This window comes from Ursus arctos, unplaced genomic scaffold (genome assembly GCF_023065955.2).
Source record: "Ursus arctos isolate Adak ecotype North America unplaced genomic scaffold, UrsArc2.0 scaffold_14, whole genome shotgun sequence".
NCBI classification, from domain to species: Eukaryota; Metazoa; Chordata; class Mammalia; order Carnivora; family Ursidae; genus Ursus; species Ursus arctos.
Window position 1 is genome coordinate 28,928,512 of NW_026622808.1, and position 19,995 is coordinate 28,948,506.

Sequence of the window (19,995 nt, forward strand, 5' to 3'; positions counted from 1 at the left end):
TCGCACATCTCATTTATCATATACAATGAAACACTCAGATTGAGGCTTTGGATTTTCTTTATAAGAACAAAATTCTACCACAGCCTAACAATTTGGAGGTTTTTAGAGCTCATTGTAAGGAAATCTTACCTAAAAAGGTCATCAAATTATTTGGAAGGGAAGCGGAAAAAAAAAAAAAAGAAACCCTGTGGCTTTAAACCTGCATATAATCCCGGCATAGCATTTCCTCTAATCCCAGTTGTTCTGTGCAATTAGCCTTTGAGTCAGTGGCTGTTAAACTGTACTCCACATATTCTTACCTTAGAGGCAGCTGCTAAATATGACCTTGGAGGTGCACAGGTTCTCTCCACTTGGTGGATTTTTGTGGTGGTATAAGAGATTTTTAGTTTTCTTGTCTGTTTTGGGCAGGTTTACTCAGGAAGTTCTGAAAACTTTGCCACTACAACCTTATTCACATCCACAGAGGAAACACATTTTTCCCAATTGCTCAATGGTTTGGGGAAAGTAGGAGTGTAGCAAACTGAATTCTTGGTTTGAAGGCATTGGTTGAATTGGTCAAGTCACTCCAGATCTGTGATATTCTCAGGACTTGTGTATCATTAACAGAACATTGCCAGTTTAAATGATTGGACTTCATTTTTTTATATATATATATATAAAACACTTTTTTGTGTGTGTTTTTTAAAGATTTTATTTATTTGACAGAAGAGTGCACAAGTAGGCAGAGCGGTAGACAGAGGGAGAAGCAGGCTCCCTGCTGAGCAGAGAGCCCCGATGTGATGTGGGGCTCCGGGGCTCATTCCCAGGATTCTGGGATCATGACCTGAGCAGAAGGCAGATGTTTAACCGGCTGAGCCACCCAGGTGCCCCTGAACTGCATTTTTTGTTGTCTCATATGTTACTCCTATGCATGTAAAGGGTTTGCACCTACACCTTCAATGGCCATGGTTTTTCCAGAGGATTCTGAATCCTCAACCTTCCCTGGGATTCTCTTATACACACTGGAACCCTGGGAGATTTCCAGGTTTGATTAGTGTTTTCCTTAACACTTTTGTTTAACTGACCTTCTTAGCAGTTCCTATGTGGGTCATCTGTCTCTTGCTTCCCCTTCCCAAACTTTGAAATTTGTCTTGTTGAGGCTTTTGTCTCTCTCTGCTGAAGTCTGGGGAGGATGTGGACCCTCCTGTGTCAGTAGTAGGAGTTGCCTGGTCTGTTTTGAAGTTTTCTTGGGCAAAGATATTGATGTACCAAGTCTGGATGGAAGTGAAATTGCAGCCTTGTAGTCAGTTTATATTGGTCAGGCAGAGCATTAGAAATGTAACTATGTTTGATCCTTGGGCCCCAGACAAGTTCAGGATTCACCTGGGACTAGCTTGCTCCTGCGTGCTGTTTTACTGAACATAGCACAGACTTCAAGGTGAGTGGGGCAGCTCTTGATGTTACAAACTGTAAACTGCAGCCTTAGAGGAGGAGTGGCCTGCCCCTAGTTTAATTTGCAGGAGGAAGGAGAACATAGCTCTCTGTTCTCTCCTGGAGCTTCCTTGGGTCTGATCTGTCATCCTTAATTCTTTTTTTTTTTTTCTTTTAAAGATTTTACTTTTAAGTAATCTCTGTACCCAGTGTGGGGCTTGAACTTACAACCCTAAGATCAAGAGTTGCATGCTCTCGGGGCGCCTGGGTGGCTCAGTCGTTAAGCATCTGCCTTCGGTCCAGGGCATGATCCCAGGGTCCTGGGATCGAGCCCCGCATCGGGCTCCCTGCTCCGCTGGGAACCTGCTTCTTCCTCTTTCACTCCCCCTGCTTGTGTTCCCTCTCTCACTGGCTGTCTCTCTCCCTCTGTCAAATAAATAAATAAATAAATAAGCAAGTAAGTAAGAGTTGCATGCTCTACCAACCGAGCCAGCTAGGCATCCCATGTCCTTATTTCTTTATGGTTTGGTCAGTTATTTATTTACTTATTTATTTATCTAATTTAAAAAATTTTTCATTTAAATTCAATTTAATTAACATATAGTATATTATTAGTTTTAGAGGTAGAATTTAGAGATTCATCAGTTACGTATAACACAGTGCTCATTCCATGAAGTGTCCTCCTTAATGTCCATCACCCAGTTACCCCATCTGCCCACCCACCTCCCCTGCAGCAACCCTCAGTTTGTTTCCTACAGTTAAGAGTCTTTTATGGTTTGTCTTTTATGTTTCTGTTTTATTTTTCCTTCCCGTCCTTTGTGTTCATCAGTTTTGTTTCTTAAATTCCACATATGAGTGAAATCATATGGTATTTGTCTTTCTCTGAGTGACTTATTTCACTTAGCATAATACCCTCTAGTTCCATTCACTGCTTTGGTCAGTTCTGTTTTGTTCTAAGTTCCTCCTCTGTAATTAGGAGGTCCATTGGCAGGTTTCCTTCCTCATGGCCTTATCTTTTTTTTTTTTTTTTTTTAAGTTTTTAATTCAGTTAATGGTACGGTGTCATATTAGTTTCAGGTGTATGATATAGTAATTCAACAATTCCGTACATCACATGGTACCATCAGGACAAGTGAAGGAGCCTCATCATGTTTTGAGCCCTGAGGTCATCATGGTGTCTGTAGTGTAAGGATGGGACAGGACATAGGGAGAAAGAACTCAGGGCAGCTTCTGGAATCTCAGGGCTGCCTTTAAAAAACAAAAACAGAAACAAAACTAGCAGTGTTTCCTGTTTTGGAATTGAGTGGGTGATGGCTTTCAATTTTAAGAGCATAAAACTCCTTTTCCCTATTAAAAAAAAAAGTAATAGGTCTTACTTGCAGAAATCCTCCAGGTGTTATGCGGGTGACCTGGAGGTGCTTGAGATTAAAACAAGCAACCATGGAAATAAGGGAATGGGCTAAATGTCAGATGCTGAACTAGGCTTCAGTGGTTGGCTGTGCTAGTCCAAGGAGAGAGGGGGAGCCTTAACACCCAGCTGAGGGTGCTAGATGATTCTAGAATAGCACAACCTGGTGCTGTAGTGGTCTTTAAACTGTATCACAGAATCAGTTAGAGGGATTGAACATGTTTTATTTGGAAGAGAGAAGATTGGGGGTGGGGGCCATGAGGGATTCCAGGAGGCCCATTGGTGAGTCACAATCTGACAGAGGCCTTTTTCTACTCCTAGTGCGAATAGGCACCCACTCACCCCCTCAGGGAGTATGGATGGGGTTCTTTTTAGAGAGAAGATCAGGTGACCCTATCACAAAAGGCAGTGAAAGTGGACGGGTCATCACCTGGGGAAGAGGCTTAGCATTGGGTGAGCATTTCAGATGTGCACCCATCTTTTGTGAAAGTTAAGATGGTGGGAGAGCTTGTCCTCTCCGGTTGCCTTGGTTTATGGCTTAAGGGAAAAAGGAAATTTAACTTGCTTAGAAAAATTAAGGTAACTTTGATCTGTTAAGCCAGCCTTCTGAGTCTATGAACCACTGTTGGCCTTTTTTTTTTTTTTTTAAGTTAACCATTGGTATTTAAGAGCCTAAGCTGCTCTGGAAGGTGCCCCATGGAGTGAAATGCAGTGTAGGGTTCTCATCACCACATGGTGGAATGAACAGAGCAGGAGATGTGTTGGCTTTAGGATTCTCTAGAGCTTCTTAGCAGGCTGGCTGGATTGGGTGACAGCTCAAAGACAGAGATGTCTTTGCAGCCAGGTTGTCCTAGCCCCAGGTTGTGAGTAGCTCTTAACTGTATTCCAGTGCACTGTGCAAATGTAATTTTTGTTATATGCCATGATATGAACAAGATGGTGCCTCTGATCTATCTCCCTCCACTCTCCAGTACACTCTTCTGAGAAGGGATTGTTTTCTTGGTCCCAGGAGGTCCACAGCTCTTGTGGGAAAGGTTGGTGATGTTGGACTAGACCATTTACAAGGAGTGTTTCCTTGCACTGGAGCATCAAGGATGGATGGAGTTGGCAGAGAACTCTCCCAGACCTCAGGATTTATGGAAAGTCATAGTGGGAAATAAGGTTTAAAAAAAAAAATGCAGGTGGTTCCAGTTATTGTTGATGACTTTAAATGGAAGACTGTTTATACTTTATCTGAAAAGCATGGAGAACCCTCCATGGAGATTTGTGAGGAGAATACTCACTGGAATTGAGCAGGGAATCTAGTCAGGAAAAAGGAACATTGATAAAAGGCAGGCATGAACTAATATGGCCTTGAGTTTGCATGGTGAGGAATAAAAAGCAGGAACAGGTGCCAGAGACACTGTGCAAGGAGATCGGGTGAGGATTAGCTGGATACCAGAGGCTGAGAGCAAGTCATCTGTCCATTCAGAAACTGGGGTCCTGGGGCACCGGGGTGGCTTGGTCAGTTAGGCATCTGCCTTCGGCTCAGGTCATGGTGCTGGGGTCGTGGGATCGAGTCCCACATCGGGCTCCCTGCTTGGTGGGGAGTCTGCTTCTCCCTCTGCCCCTCTCTCCCCAACCCCCACTCGTTCTCTCTCTCTCTCTTTCTCACAAAAATAAACACATAAAATCTTAAAAAAAAAACAAAAACCTGGGGTCCCTTCCCTGCTCAGCCTGTGCTATACTCCTGGGGTCTGGTGATGGCCCTTTCCTGGCCTCAAGGGTCTTACGACCACATAAGGGAGATAGGATAGGGTGCCCTGAGAGAGAGGGAAGAGTGTGTATGCGCATGTCTGAGAGGTAGCAGCAGGGTGAGGACTGGAAGGTGACACAGGCTCCAAAATTGTGGGTCTTTGCTGTCAGGGATGCTGAATTTGAGCAAAGGTGAGGTGAGCTGGGTGCTGGAGAAGGTGGTCCGAGGTAGCGTCTACTGCCTGGGAAAAGGTGGGTGTTGGTGAGACAGTCTGGCCTGTGGTGCTGGATGGCTCCTCCTTGTTTTACCTGGCTGGGAGGGAGGGTACAGTGGGCTGAGGCATGAAGGCCCTCTGTGACCTCTAGAACCCTCTTGAATGCAAGGGGTATGTCTGTGAATCTGTCAGATTGTGGCCACCTCCGTTGTGGGGGAAGGTGCAGAACTTGATCTGTTCTTTTTTTTTTTTTTTTTTTTTTAAAGATTTTATTTATTTATGTGACAGAGAGACAGCCAGAGAGAGAGGGAACACAGCAGGCGAGTGAGAGAGGAAGAAGCAGGCTCCCAGCGGAGGAGCCCGATGTGGGACTCGATCCCGGAACGCCGGGATCACACCCTGAGCGGAAGGCAGACGCTTTAACGACTGCGCTACCCAGGCGCCCCAAGAACTTGATCTGTTCTTATGTCTCCTCCTCCCAAACTAATTGTGCTTTGTGTTAGAAGAAAGCACAAAAAATAGGTGAAAGAATAAAAGGGACCATCTTGTACATGTAGGAAAAGTTCTGCTCTGTTCCCAGGAGTGAAGTAATGACAGAGGGATGGAACTTGGACACAGCCCGTAGCCTGAGGAATTGTAGCAATTAGACCAGGAACAGGCTCGATTTGATTCCAGTGCCCCAGGAGCTGGTTGGTAACCTGCATTTCCTAGATTCTGAGGATTTTCCAACTGAGGTTTTGGACACTTTTCCAGAGAAACCCAGAGCGATTAAGGCACTTCTCTGAAATATTCACATGAATTATTCCAACAGCTGCTCCTTCCTAATTTGAGAAAGTTTCCTTGTTTCATGCATTGCTGAAATGATTTCAAATCATGGCTGTTTTGGCAGAGTCCAGGGGAGAAGACAGGTGGACATCCCACAGAGTGACAACACTAGTGTTGAGCTGGGGGAGGGCATGTAGTTGCAGGAAGGAAAGAGGTCTTGGGGATTTGGTACTTGGAAAGAAGTGACTTGGGTTCCAGAGTAGCACCTGGTTGGTGATGAACAATACACTGTTGGAGTCCTGATTTTGGGGGGAGGATGGGAGTGAGGAATCAGGTGAGTTAAGTGAGAGCAGCAGCCTGGTGCCCTTTATACAGAACTGGGAGGGCTGGCATGTGTCCTGGCCCCTGCCCACCCTAGGAAGCCCTCCTTGTAGGGCCTGGGCTGTCCCTGAGCCCTATGTCCTCTGCTGTCCTCTCTGTTGTGTCAGTGGCCAGGAGACCGATCTACCTACTAGTCTATGTCTGCTCTGTTTACTGCCTCACACTTGTGGGCGCTGTGCTGTTCTTATGGAAAGAAGGAGAGAACTCTGCACACATGCTCCTTGCTGGGGGACCCTGGTTTGCTCCTGTGACGCACTAGAGTGTGGTCGGCATGTGTGTACATCTTAATAGAAATGAAGATGAAAATTGGTTCTGGTTTGTGACCCAGGCTGGCAGTGTTGGTCAGGTCCTTTAAGCCCTTTGGTTTGTACCTTGGCAGGTAAGGGCTCAGAAATATGTGCTTCAACACCTTTGAGGGGTTTTGTGCCTTTTGAAGAAAGGGAGTCATTGAATATGCTACATGGTCCACAGGATACAGCTTGCACAGTTGAGGGTCATTGCTCCATGAAGTTTCTAGCAGTTCAGGAAAGGGTTAAGTTAGTGTGCTCTTAGAAGAGGAATTGTGGGTGTGCTGATCTTTGCTCTAGGAAAATTTCCCAGAATCTTGGGAAGTATCCAGTCTCAGGGTAGATTCAAAGTCAGACTGTCCCTGATGGTACAGTGGTTCAGATTTGAGCCTGGGCCTGGGAGATAGCTGACTTAGGTTTGGATCCCCATTTGACTTCTTAGCCATCTGACCCTGGCCAATCATGTTGACTTCTGTCAGTCTCTGCTTTCTCACCTGTCAAGTCTGGTAATCAGTGGCAGTACGCTTTGTGAAGTGTGGGTAACATTGGAAGTACCCCCATGTGAAGTGTAACATTGGCAGTACCCCGTGTGAAGTGGGTAGCATTGGCAGTACCTCGTTCTGTGGTTATAAGCATTAAATGAAATCAGGCATGTAAAGTGCTGGCTCCCTGCCTGATATCAAATAAAGAATTCAATAATTGTTAGCCACTGTTAAACTTTTCTTTTCCTCCTTTAGTAACAGATCTCTTGTCAACCTGTTAAATATGATTCTTTCCATGTCCCAGAAGTTGTTGTCACTGGGCTTTTCTGTAGCAGTTTGAAACAGTGTGCCTAATGGTCACTTTCTTAGTGAAGAGCCAGGCCCTCACCTTCTTGCCCCACTGATGCTTGAGCACTCAGGAGGAGGCTTGGACCATGGGGACAGCAGAGCTCCTGCCTTGGCAGTAGTGTCACTGTGGTCTTGGGGACAGATCTGCAGGGCCTGGGTCTTTGGCTGGATCTTGGTGCTGGATGGTTAGATAGGACCTGGGTCTGTGTGAGGCCGCTGGCGGCAGAGCAGGGCAGTGGGATGGGCCTTGGAGGAGGCAGGAGGGTCTCCTGTAAGGCTGGCTCAGTAAAGATTTATGTGAGTGACCACCACCACCCTTGTGGCCCTGCCCCTCTACACCTGTGCTGGCCTTGCAACCTCCCTTACAGGGAGGTCTGATGGCCTGGGACCCTGGGCGACTTCCCACTGAATGTCTTGCTTGGGGTTGGATTGTCTTGGCAAGACTGTGCTTCAGAGACACTAGAGTGAGGTATTTGGACCTGGCCCACGTAGGACAGTGTTTCTCTGGGATGTGTGGTCTGTATTTTCAACAGCTGATGGTTTAGAACTGTGCCTTTGCCTGGAGGACAAAGTGTATTGGCCATGTGTGTGCCTGTGTGGTGGCCTGAGTGTATTGGTCTTGTGTGTGTACATGTGCTGATTGCCGGTGTGTGTATACGTATGTGCATGCTTGCTGGTATGTGTGTGGGGGGTAGCCCTGTATGTGCTTATGTGTGTGTCTGCTGGCCATACTTGCTGGGATGGAGCCTGACATCTGCAGTTACTCTGGCGTGTGCAAATGGAAGAAAGACACTCCAGTCCATGTTGGACATGAACTTTGTGTGGCAGAGTCCTGCCTTTTGTGGGGCCTCCAGCTTACTCTGGGGTTAGTCTCAGGTACAGGTGAAGTCCCATTGAGGGCACAGTCTGAGCCTGTGTGGTCCTTGCAGATTTCTTTATGCTTTCTTCTTTCAAGGCAGGGGTTTGTGTGACATTTGCATTGTATCTTGTAACACCTCAGAGTTTTAGTACTAAAACCTCTTACCAGCAAGGAGAACTCCGACTGGAAGCATAAGCAGCAAGCAAATTGTGAGACTCTGGTCTCCTTGCCATTGCACCCCAGGAGGTAGGCCCTTAACTCTTGGTAAAGCTTCTGTGAGGGCAGTTAGGCCTTGGCTGCTTTGCTTCTCTTGGAGCACAGTGCTTCAGGCATCTGATCTTCAGTGCAGTTTCCTTCCTGCTCCTTAGATGCTAGCTCTTGGGCCATGTCAGCAGAACTAGCAAGCAGGGCCCTGTGTCCACCCCGTCCCTCCTCTTCCCCCTCCTCGTGACCCTTCTGTGAGGGTAAGTGATGGGAAGTGTCCATGCGGGTACTGGTGAGCTCTGATGGCTGAGAGAAGCCAGGTGTAGCTCACCCTCACCTCCATCTTGGCTTCAGTTTACCCTGTAGGACTGGGGATGGTGAAGAAGTTGATGGTTCTGTGAACACCCTCCCTGAGGAGCTGCTCTGTCCCTGACATCCTCTGATCATACTTTTATTGTTGGAGATACATTGTCAGGAAGGTGTGGCATCTGTTTACATCGTTTCTCAATTTGTTCTTAATTGGTATGTGTAGCGTAAGCCACTATTTACTGATAGATGTTGCCATCGTTATAGTTTCTTCCTTCTCATTTTGCAGTCTTTTAGTCCTGCAATTTTTGTGATTGCTGTGGTACATCATCAGAGTTTGCAGCAGTGATGAAGCATCTGGGGTGAGGAACCAGCTCATTGTCCTGGACTTTGCTCTAAGGCCTCAGCACTCCTGGGCTGGCCATGTGTCTTTAGTCAGGCCATCAGTGTCATGGTGTTGTGGTGGACAGTTCAGCTACTTCTGAGAAGTTACCAGATTGGGGGGGGGGTGCGGTGCCTGCCTGGCTCAGTCGCTAGAGTGTGTGACTTTTCATCTTAGGGTTGTGAGTTTGAGCCCCATGTTGAGTGTAGAGATTACTTAAAAATCTTAAAAAAAAAAAAAAAAAAGAGAGAGAGAGAGAGTTACCTGATGGTATTGACTATTTGACTTAGGCCCTAATGGTCCAAGAAACTGAATTGTGCCACTTAGGGAAGCTTGGTTGGTGAGATGGGGTTGTAGGTTGTTTGGTATTTGAAGACCTGCTGTCAGACTGGATTTTTAAAATTCTACCAAGTCCACCTTCCTGTCTGAAACTCAGCTTGAGCACATCTGGAAGGTTTGTGGTTGGACAACACTGACTTTGCTGCCTGCCTGGGTACTCACTAGCACCACTGGATTTGGATTTAGGCAGACCTTTAGTGTTCAGGGAAACTACCAGTTTAAATAGACCTGAGTCACTGCTTCTTGGTCTCCCATTGCCAGCTTAGAAGATAGTACCCTTCTTGGGGATCAAGGTGAGTGGTCACCTGAGGCTCCAGGTCCATCCAGCTGTAGTAGGATGGCTCGTGGGTACTTTCCTTCGCAGTGAGAAGGCAGAGAGAAGAGGTAGGGTGGGGTTTAAGGGTGAAAACTGGAGGTCCTCTCCCATTTATATTTCTTTGGTGAGATTTCTGCCATCCCACCAACTGCTAACTGACCAAAATAGTTGTGTCTTGTCTTGGACTTTTCAAAGATAAGTTATGTGAACTACTGTGGGTAGACTTTGTTTGGATTTCAGGATTGTGAAATTCTTTTCTTCTAGGCCCAGGTCTTCATTGATATGTATACAGTGGGGCCATCTTTAGCATGCTGCTCCCTCTGGGTGCTCTTGAATAACAACAAAAGCTTTCCCTTCTCCCTTCCAAAGAAAAATATTCTGAAAAGATAGGGTTCTTAAACACTTGGGCAGTACTTGCAGAAGATTACCAGATTGTGGCAGTGTATCGGCTCCCCCTCCCTTTCTAAATTTGAGTATAGTTGACACATAATGTTACATTAGTTTCAGGTGTACCAGTGTAGCTGCTTATTCTCCAGGACCGCCTGTTGGAAGATGGCTTGTGGGGAAATAAGCTCAGTGGATGGCCTTTTTGCTGCTCCTCAGCGAGACTTGTTGTAATTTACTGGTCTTTGCCCTGCTCATGAATATGCAGATCAGGGTTCGTCACCAAATGAGAGTGAGTGGATTGCTGATTTAGGGGTTGTCTTCACAGCTTGGAGAAGGTGCTTAGCTGGTGGCTTTGTTTCTGCTTGCATGGTGCATGCAGGCTCCAGACCATCCAGACCTGGTCGAGGAAGCACCTGATGCCTGTGGCTAGGGCCCATGATGCCTCCGTGGTAGTAGAAGATAACTGTCATTGGTGAAAGAAGGATTCCCACCTTTCCAGGAGGTTCCCTTTATGATAAGTAAGGTGTTGCTTCTTTAAAACAAACTCAAGAAAACTTGTCATAAGAATAGAATGGCTGGAGGTTTTATTTCTTGACATGAAAATAAACACAACCTGGCAGGCAGCTATAAAGCTAATATAGCTGATTGAGATCCTGCAAGACAGGGAGGCAGATCCTGCAAGACCTGGATGATATGTTCTTAGGAACAAGGCTGGCTGCCATTAGATTTTCTGTTGGCTGCCTCATAGATGGAGAAGATATCTTCTGCAGGTGGGATTTTTTGTGATCCTCACCCCCAAATTTTCCTGTTTTGTCTGGTCCTGGAGACTCAGGACCACTCCTTACCTATTTCAGGAGGATTCTTTGCCTGTTTTGCAGTCACAGGTCACACAGAGACATATGTGTTTGCAAATGAGACTGACTGCCTGCTTGCCTTGCCCTTGGCAGGGAACCCCACACATTTTTGCTCCTCTTACTTTTAATTTATCCTGGAGCAGTTGACCAAGAGATAGGGGTGCTCTGGGCATTCCTATCTGAAATCATGGGCAGTGAAATGCCCTCCCTCTGTGCAAGTTGGATATCTCATATTGGGGTCACTTGATATTACTGTTTTTTCTAGGCAACATCATCAATGGACTCAGCCAGCATGGTGAATCCCCTAGGTCTGGCTCTGGCTCACTAGATAGGTGGGCTTGGTGCTCAAAAGTTGAGGGGGGGGGTGTACAGTGTTTTCCTTTTCACTGATGGTGATTGGCGGGTACACAGTTTGGGCTAATTACATGGACCTCCCTTGTGTAGAGTTCGTTGTGTCAGGAGCTCAGGGCTTGCACCCCTGGTGGACCTGTGTAAGTTTCCACATCTAGCCCAGGTGCTCCAAGGAATAGGTTTGGTTTGGGCTGTGGTATCTCTAGCTTCCATTTTAGGAAATGTTTATGTCCAAGATAAGCTAGTCATTTTTACCATTCACCCACCAGCCATTGCTTGATTCCCTTGGTTCTTGGATGTGAGATGGGGCTGGAAGGGGTATATCCCAGGGAGATAGGGTGCATTGGGAAGTCAGAGCTGGGGTGAGATAGGCATACTTAAAGTCCATCTGAGGCATATTGTTTACTGCTGCTCTCATTTTACCATTCTAAGTTTTTCCAGTGTCATTTTGTGTCGTTTATTTGGAGAGTGGAAGGAAGGATTGGTTGATAGTGGAGTATGTCAGGGACATGGCTGGTCTGGGAAGCAGGGTTCTAGAGTCAGTCATACATTTGGCTGTGGATATACAAGGCTTATGGGCTTTGTTCTATACACACTTTGGCCCCAAAGGGTTAAAATAATGTGTGTGGTTCTACCTTAAGAGACATTGTGCTGAGTGAAATAAGTCAGACACAAAAGGACAAATACTGTATGGTTCCACTTATATGAGGTCCCTAGAGTAGTCAAATTTATGGAGGTAGAAAAGTGGAATGGTGGGTGCTAGGGGCTGGGGTGGGGGTAATGGGAAGTTAGTGTTTAACTGGGGACAGAGATTCAGTTTTGCAAGGTGACAAAGTTCTGGAAATGGATGGTGGTGATGGTTGCACAACAATGTGAATGGACTTAACACCACTGAGCTGTACACTTAACTAGCTTAAATGGTCAATTTGATGTTACTTATATCTCAGTACAGTGAAAAAAAAATGGAACCTTTCTGAATTCAGAAATAACCTGCATCCTTATGAGCATGCATTTTATCCTCCCAAGAGTTAGTTTAGGAAGAAAAGAACAAAGGCACTCACTCACATTTTGATGGCTTAGCTTGTGCTGGCTGGATACTATGAGGTTTTTAAGGAAAAAAAAAGATATGGATATGTGTGATTCTAGAAGGCTCATTGTAACATCATTTTGGGAATGTTGGAGCAAAGAGATTCCATGGGTGTCCTTTGTCCCCATAAGGGTGGGGCTTGGATGCACTTTCTCCAGCTGTGTGGGGTGACATGGGACTCTTAGAGTCTTCAAGGGACTTAGGAGAGCAGAGTCCAGAAACAATCTGAGGTCTTTTCTGCTCTAGTGCTTGGCTTAGAGATTGAAGGTATTCCTTATTTTCCTATGGCTGTTTGTCAGTGAATTTCCTTAATATAGCACATATTGGTGCATGTACACAGAATGGGAGACACCAGTTCTTAGTTTCTCATTATTAACAGAGACGTTATTTCCTCTTTTGTTCTTGTGACATTTTCTTTGAGATGTCCTTTAATAATGTAACACACCAAACATCCTCAGTGCTAAACACTAACGCTTCAGACACTTCCCAGAGTCTCAGACATGTCTAGATAGATATAGACATTTGATTCCTGAGCATTTTAAATATGGGGGTTTATCTGAAGTTTTGAACTTCTGTGTGGACTTGCCAGGGCAACTGCTGGGGGGCAAGGATGGAAACCCTAGATAGGGGTTGAAATATTTTGAGAAACAACATTAATGATACTACTCAAAGCGAGTTGCTTCTGAGAGCCTGCCTGGTGCCAGGGCCTGTCAGTTGGTCCTCAGGATGGTTTGAAGGCCTGAGGGTGTGCCCAAGGGATCAGGTGGGCTCCTGCAGCTCATTATAATTCAGGAGGAAGCACTAGAACATTTAGATTTGGTGGTATGAAAGGGAGGGATTCCTTGAATGCCCGGAAAAAAGGGGTATGGTGGAGCCATGCCTTGGAGGGGAAAGGGTTCTGTTGGAAAGACTGTACTGAGTGTTTTAGGATAGGATAGGAAAGGAGGAGGGGAGTACAGGGTGTGGGTGCCATGGGTGCAGGGGTAGGGGTAGCTCATGGTTCTCGGCAGTGACAGAGGAGGCCTTTCCAGATGGAAGGCTGTAGAGGTCTCTGGAATCTCCAAGTGAAGCTCTTTGCCTTTCTCCAAACAGCAGTATAAGGGAGGGTGCGGAGAGCTTCCCCTAGGGGTTGTGGTGGCGCTGAGGCCTTGCCTATCTCCATGTTACTTCTTCCTGGTGTTGACTTGCGATTCTAATTAAGGGTAGGGTTTATATTTATATTGCTGTGTTTTTGCCTCAGGTCCATGGTGGAAACACAGTGGTTGGGTATTTATAACTCACGGAGGATGCCGTTTCCTCCTCTTTCTTCATTAGGCATTGGATAAAGAGATGAACAAGAGCTTTTTCTCAAGAGTGTTTGGGGAAGAGAGCCTAATGGGATGCTGGATGTCAGATGTCAAGATCAGCTGTGCTAAGTGTTGGGGCTGTAGTCCTCAGTGATAGAAGGGGGAATGGGGAGGGACTGGTTAGGGAGAGCATGCTTGAGTAACAGGTGCTTGAGTCTGAAGGAGGAGTGGGAGGAGGGAAGGGCTTTCCTAGTGGTGGGAACACTATGTGGAAAAGCCCAGTGGTGGAGGCAAGATGTGGCAGTATGAAGAATTGAGACAAGGCTACTGTGGTTGGAGCCAGAAATGTCCTGTATGTATACACATATATACATGCATGTCAGATGATTCATAAGGTCATGTGGGCCTAAAGCAGGCAGGGCCTTGAAGGTCAGGGTTAGATGTTACAAGCATTGGGGGGTTTTGAGGGGCTTTAGGAATGGCTGTACTGGCAGCCAGTGGTGAGTGGATGATCCATCCCTCAGTGAGGGCATAGTTACCATGGCCAAGGGAAGACAGGCAGGGACAGATCAGGAGCCTGGAGGGCACATACCCCTGTGAATGCCTCCTAGGTTTGACAGTAGAGACAGGCCAGTTCTGGTTGCCAAGGATGGGCTTGTGTAGCTGGCCTCACTGTCAGCTCCTTGGCTCTCATGGGGCTGGTTCTTTGCCTCTCTAGTATGCCAAGTCACGCTCTCCCCTACCCCGTGGGGACATAGGGTTAATGAGGCTCCATGCTTTGGAGAGAGCAGGTACTGCTTTGTGCCCTGGGGCTGACACAGAGCTGGAGCATCTCCTTGGTGTGCCTGTGCCCTGACTTTTTGTTGTGGTGTGTCTGGATCACCTCTGTCCCTTTGATACTCAGCACAGCCTGTCAGGGCTGCAGTTTCCTCCTGCTTTCAAGGATCAGGTAGTCTATGTTTTCATAGACTTTGGGGCTGTACTGTCTCTGTTGCTGTAACTCAGTTCTGCCTTACAGGTGGAAGCAGCTGTGGGCATTGCATACTTGGGTGGGTGTGGCTGTGTTCCAGGAATACGGTTCACCAGAACAGCTCGGGCAAGTTTGCCGATCCTGGATTAGAAATGGAATCGTTGGCCCAAGTTAATCATTCCCTAGCCAGGCAGCACATGGAACAGTATGACCTCTGGGCTTCGTCGTGATGTTTTACTGTTGCCCTGCCTCAGTTTCTCCCTTTCTGATAGGGCTGACCAGGGAATCCTGTCCTTGACAACTTCGGTGGTGCAGTCACTAAGACCTTTGCCAGAGAGGATTTAGGTAACCCTTTTCTTCAGGAGCACTCAGTTTTCATGCAGCAAGTAGACTTTGTGGACTTAGAGGGGGGAGAAGGTGAAGGGTATTGTTGGGTTTCATCTTGTAGTTTTTTTGCCTAATGTCATGTTTCCAGAACTGGATTAGAGCCAGGGTGGTAAATATTTGGTTACAGACACAGTTGAAGAATTTTTAGATAGCACAAATGTTTGGTGAGTGCAGATGGTGGTAGAAGGAAACCAGAGGTGAGCAGCTTCCATAGAGCCTGGCCTCAGATGGGGCCCTTTGGGGGTGCCTTGGAGAGCCCAGGCTTCTTAGTCAAATGACTATGGCCCCAGAAACCCATCCCTGTGCTCACCACGGGTGCTGCAACTGGAGTGTATCCGCAGAACTGGAGCTCCCCAGACAGCAGCTGGTTTTTGGCCAGTGTTCCTCCCCTCAAGTTTAAAGGGAGCCAACCTCACTTGCCTGAGCTAGAGAGGATGAAATGGCAACAAAGGACTTCTGTTCCCCAAAGTGCAGTGACTTGATTTCATGTAAATTATTATGGCTACTTTCTTACCAAGTGTGATCTCTCTTAGACTGGGAAATCATTGTGTTTGAGCGGGTTGTCGAGTTGGGGTGGTGTGGGTGTGCATTATACCCAGGTGTGGGGTCAAAGCCACGCCATAAGGATTTATCAAGGGAGTGGAAGAGTCTCTTATGAGTTGGTAATTGTGTACTTAAGGGTTACTTGATACTGTTTTAAATGTATGGGTTGGAAATAAAAACAGTAAAAGCTCTCTAAACCCAGCCAGTGCGGGTGGATGGCAGAACAGTCCAGATGTATCAGTAAAAAGCAACTACAGTTTATTTTAGAGAAATGCTCCTAGTTCTGATGGTGCTAAGTGATCTCTGCTTGGTTTCCGCTCCTTTGTGAATTTCACACTATTTGTATAGAGGGACTGCTGCTGTGGGATCCTCAGATAGGTTCCTTCTCTTTCAACGTTAAATCATCCCCACCCATTCATGCCGTAAATGTTTATCAAGCACCTGGTGTGTGTCCGACACTGTTTTAGGTGCTTGAAATAAAATCACGCATCAGGCAGAGGAGACACCCCTTTCCTTGTGGCCTCTATGTTCTTATTAGGTGAGAACGTCCTTAGACAGTAGCTGCATAATATGGAGTACGCAGAGAGGCCAGGCCTGTGGGAGAGAAGAAGCAGGGTGGGCCTCTGCAAAGGAGACATTTTGAGCAGTGACTTGGCCGGGGGGGGGGGGGGGGCATGGACATGGAAGGATCTGCCATCTAGGGGGTGAGAGTGATCAAGGCTGAGGGAGCAGGTGTAGTACAAACAGTGTAGCGGCTGCTGTTAGAATAGACCATAAAGACATTCCTGAGAAATTGTGTGAAGCTGAATATGAACTGGACATTTGCTGACATTTAGGGATTATTATACGACAGTTATGTTTTCAAAGGTCATTTTCAATTTGGGATGGCAGTTGAAGAAGTGATTGTTAAAGTGATAAAGTATCTGGGATTTTGTTTAAAACATAAAAAGACCCCAAGGTGGGAGGGTGCCTGGTGTGTTGGAGGCGTGACGGGGGAAGCCAGCTAGGCTGGGGAAGGATGAGCAGGTGGGCGCAGGGCAGGACTCTGGGGCCAGGAGATGATAGGGCTTCACTCTGAGTAAACACCAAATACGTGTGGCCAGCGGAGGTATGAGAAGCTGTTGGACTTCAGATGTGTTTTATGGCAGAACCAATAGCTTTTCCTGATGGACTGGATAGTGGGGTAGTCTTACGAAGAGGGCAACTCCAGCTTTTAATCTGAGCAGCTGAAAGACTGGGTTTGCCATGAGCTGAGATGGGGAAAGCCATGGTTGAGTGTGAAAGTGGGAATTTATGTTAAAATATCGTGCACATTGCGTTCTGTCCTATGATGCAGGATATGTGTTGTGATAACACATTAAGATGGCCTTCTTCCTTGCAGGGTTAACTGTCCAGGAAGTTGTCCAGTGTGTCTTGTAGTCTTGCAGAGTGGGATACTGGATCTTTGTTGAAAATCAGTTGTTCACAGGTGCATGGGTGTATTCTGTTCATACATCTCTCCACTTTTTCACACTGTCTTGGTTACTGTAGCTTTTTTTTTTTTTTACGGGGAGGAGGGAGGGGCATAGGGAGAGTGAATCTTAAGCATTCTCTATGTTCAGTGCAGAGCCCATTGCGGGGCTTGATCTCATAACCCTGAGATCATGACCTGAGCCAAAATCAAGGTGCCCCTTGGTTACTGTAGCTTTATGGTAAGTCTTGAAATCGGGTAGGGCAGGTCCTCCAAATTTGTTCCTCTTTTTCAGTTGTTTTCACTATTCTAGGTCCTTAGCATTTCTGGGTAAATTTTAGAGTCAGATTGTTCTAAAAAAAAAAAAAATTCTGGTAATTTTTTATTGGGTCTGCATTCAATCTGTGGATCAATTTGGGGGAGAATTGAGACCTCCTTACTCAGGGACAAGGCATATCTTCATTTGGGTTTTCTTTCAGTGACGTCTTATTGTAGTTCCAGTTTATGGGTCTAGAATATCTTTTTTTTTTTTTTTTTTTGGTGGGCATCGAAGCAAAGTTTTTTGAGTGACATCAAAGTGATAGCACAAAGTTCCTGAGGAGGGAGGTGACCCAAGAGGGTTGTCCTTGAACATCTTTTTAAAAATTAAATTTATCCTGGGGCTCCTGGGTGGCTCAGTCAGTTAAGCGTCCGACTCTTGATTTCCACTCAGGTCATGATCTCAGGGCCCGGGGATGGAGCCCCATGTCGGGCTCCTTGCTCAATGGGGAGTCTGCTTGAGGATTCTCTCTCTCTCCTCTCCCTCTGCCCCTCCCCTCCGTGTGTGCGCACGCTCACGCACACACCCCCTCCCTCGAAAATAAATAAATAAGGTTAAATTTAATTTTTTTAAGATTTAAGTATTTCATGTTTATGCTGTTGTAAATGAATTTTTAAAAATCTGTGTATGGAAATACTGCTGACTTGTATTGACCTTGTTCCTGAAGAGGGTAGGTGTTCGGAAAGCTGCTTCTGGGCTTTTTCCCCTCCATGCCAGAGTGAGGCCATGGCTCAGGAGATATGAAAGAACTAGAAAACTGTGTTTTCTGGCCTGAATGGGGCCAAAAAAGAGTGGCAGAAAATGCCCCCCTCCCCAGGAACTAGCCCTGGTGGTGGCTGCAGCTGGCCTTGGGCCTCACTGAGGAGGATGCCATGTGCTCCTCAGTGCCCAAAGGTCTTTCCATAAAGTTCACTGATATTTGCTTATTTTGCAAGTTCTCCTGTGGGAGTGTTTCTCACTATCCATGAACTGTGAATTGCTGTGAACCCAGTTTAAAAATAAAGGTTTCATATCAGAGCCAAGCTCCTGGTAGTCATGTGGGCGCAAAGAATGACAACAGAGGTGATACTGACAATATTCGGCAAGCTACAACTGACAGCATTGCCTAGGAGTCAGGGATTTGGCTGGTTCTCTAGGTTTAGCCTCTGTGGGTGGAGCCCTGCATCTCTGATGTCACAAAGGAGGGGGGAAGTCCTAGGGCCACACTGTCTTCTGTGACCTTAGGAGAGTTCTGAACATTCTTGATCCTTAATTTTCCTGTCTGTAAAACAGACAGCTCCTTCCTCCCTGGGCAGTTTTGTAATCCCTGTGGAAATGATCCCCAGAGTAAAACTTCGAGTTGCCCTATGGAGGTAAGGTCTGCCAGGCTCCAGGCACTTTGCACCCTCAGCTTCTTGAGGGCAAACCCTACAACGGCCTGGAATGGTGGATTGTTTGCCAGGGAGCCTGGACCGGGGAGCAAAGAGGTCATGTCTGTAGAGGGAGACCTGGGTAACTCTGGGCAAATTCCTGAATATTGGACACATCAGATTCCTTATCTGTAAAATGGGGATGATTGCGTAACACCAAGATTGTTCTGGGGAGTCAAAGAGATAGGGAGTTTTAGCATAGTAACTGGAACTCGCTACTGAGCACCTATTAAATTCTAGATATTACTATTTCTCGTATTAATGTTATTACTGTTATAACAAAAACGTTTAACCATTTTCTGTATATTCAGTATGTCAGCATGTAGCTGCTTATTACCACCTCATGTCTCTGTCCATATTGCTGAAGTCAGTATCTGGGATGCTAGGGTTTATTGGTTAGCACTGTACAGGGTCATAGGTCAGGAGTAATAGAAATTTATTTCCTCAGCCTACCCCCCCCCCCCCCCCCGGTGTAAAGTAGCAGAGGCAGAGATGTGGTTGAAATCTAAAATTTTGCTATGTAATTCCAGGGATGGGAGATACTAAAAATTGTCCATATATTCCGGAAACTTTCCTTGGAAACTCAGTGTTTCTTTTTCTGTCCTTTACTTTAGGTTGGTCAGCACGTTGACACAAGTTGCCTTTTGACGTAGCTGCCGCCATGGCCAGCTGGTAGGACCAGCATCCCATGCACAGAAGCCAGGTGAGTGTTTGGGGTCTGGTATCTGTGGAATGAAGGCTCTTGACTTGCCCAGCGAGCCTCATTCAGCTCCTTGGACATTTGAAACTGAGCACTGCTTCAGAAGCTTATAGCCGCCATCCTAGAGGAAATGGAGGGATGCAAGTTCCTCCAGGGTTGTGTACTGGGCTGTCACCACGGGATCACCCAGGCCCTGCCTGTTGCTTCCAGTGAGGCCATTTACTCTCCCTTCCTGTCTCAGGGTTCACTCACTTGAAAAGCCCAGGCCTAAATAGAATAAACCTTCCTCGGAGTATCAGGAGCAGAGGATAATTGTGGCCAGGTGGCTTTTGCCCTCTGGCCATTTTTGTGATTTCCCAACACTGACCAAAATGAGTAGAATTTTTCCCTGACCACTGTCTGTGCCACAGGGTCTGGCACTGGTGCTTGGAGCTGGTTGCCCTGACCCCCGACTCACGCCTGTGAGGAAACTGAGCCGGCCTCACCCTGCTTAGGGCTCTCAAGTGGATTCTCAAGGGCTGTCAGAACCCAGCAGGACAGATCTTGACACCTGGTTGGGATCTTTGTCTTGTTACCAGCAGGGTGTGGCCAGCCATGTTTTGGCCCAGGACTGTCTGTCTGGAGAAGATTGTAGAACTAAGAGTTAGAACTTGAAGGCAGGTTGGCGGGAAACTTCCTTGGTTGGGTGAGCTGCTTCCTTTTCCAGGCCAGCCAGCAGGTGACTTGCTGAGGGGTGCATGCCCCTCTAACAGCGCCATCGCTGCATGGGATGAGAACCAGCTGCCTGGATTTGCCCGCTTCTTGACTAGAGTTGGG

General features: G+C 46.6%; 1 protein-coding gene across 9 annotated transcripts in view; it reads left to right on the top strand.

The window, feature by feature from the left end:
* The window catches only part of GATAD2A (GATA zinc finger domain containing 2A), a 99,881-nt gene that overhangs the window by 19,421 nt on the left and 60,465 nt on the right, over positions 1 to 19,995 (top strand). For 8 of the 9 annotated variants that reach the window (XM_026500609.4, XM_044384786.3, XM_057311663.1 and 5 more), the window contains one exon: positions 19,094 to 19,182. In XM_026500609.4, the coding sequence (XP_026356394.1) occupies positions 19,168 to 19,182 (15 nt within the window). In that variant the 5' untranslated portion in view covers positions 19,094 to 19,167. Of the gene's footprint in view, positions 1 to 19,093; positions 19,183 to 19,995 lie in introns of those variants that run through there. The other variant, XM_044384785.3, reaches the window with a different exon arrangement.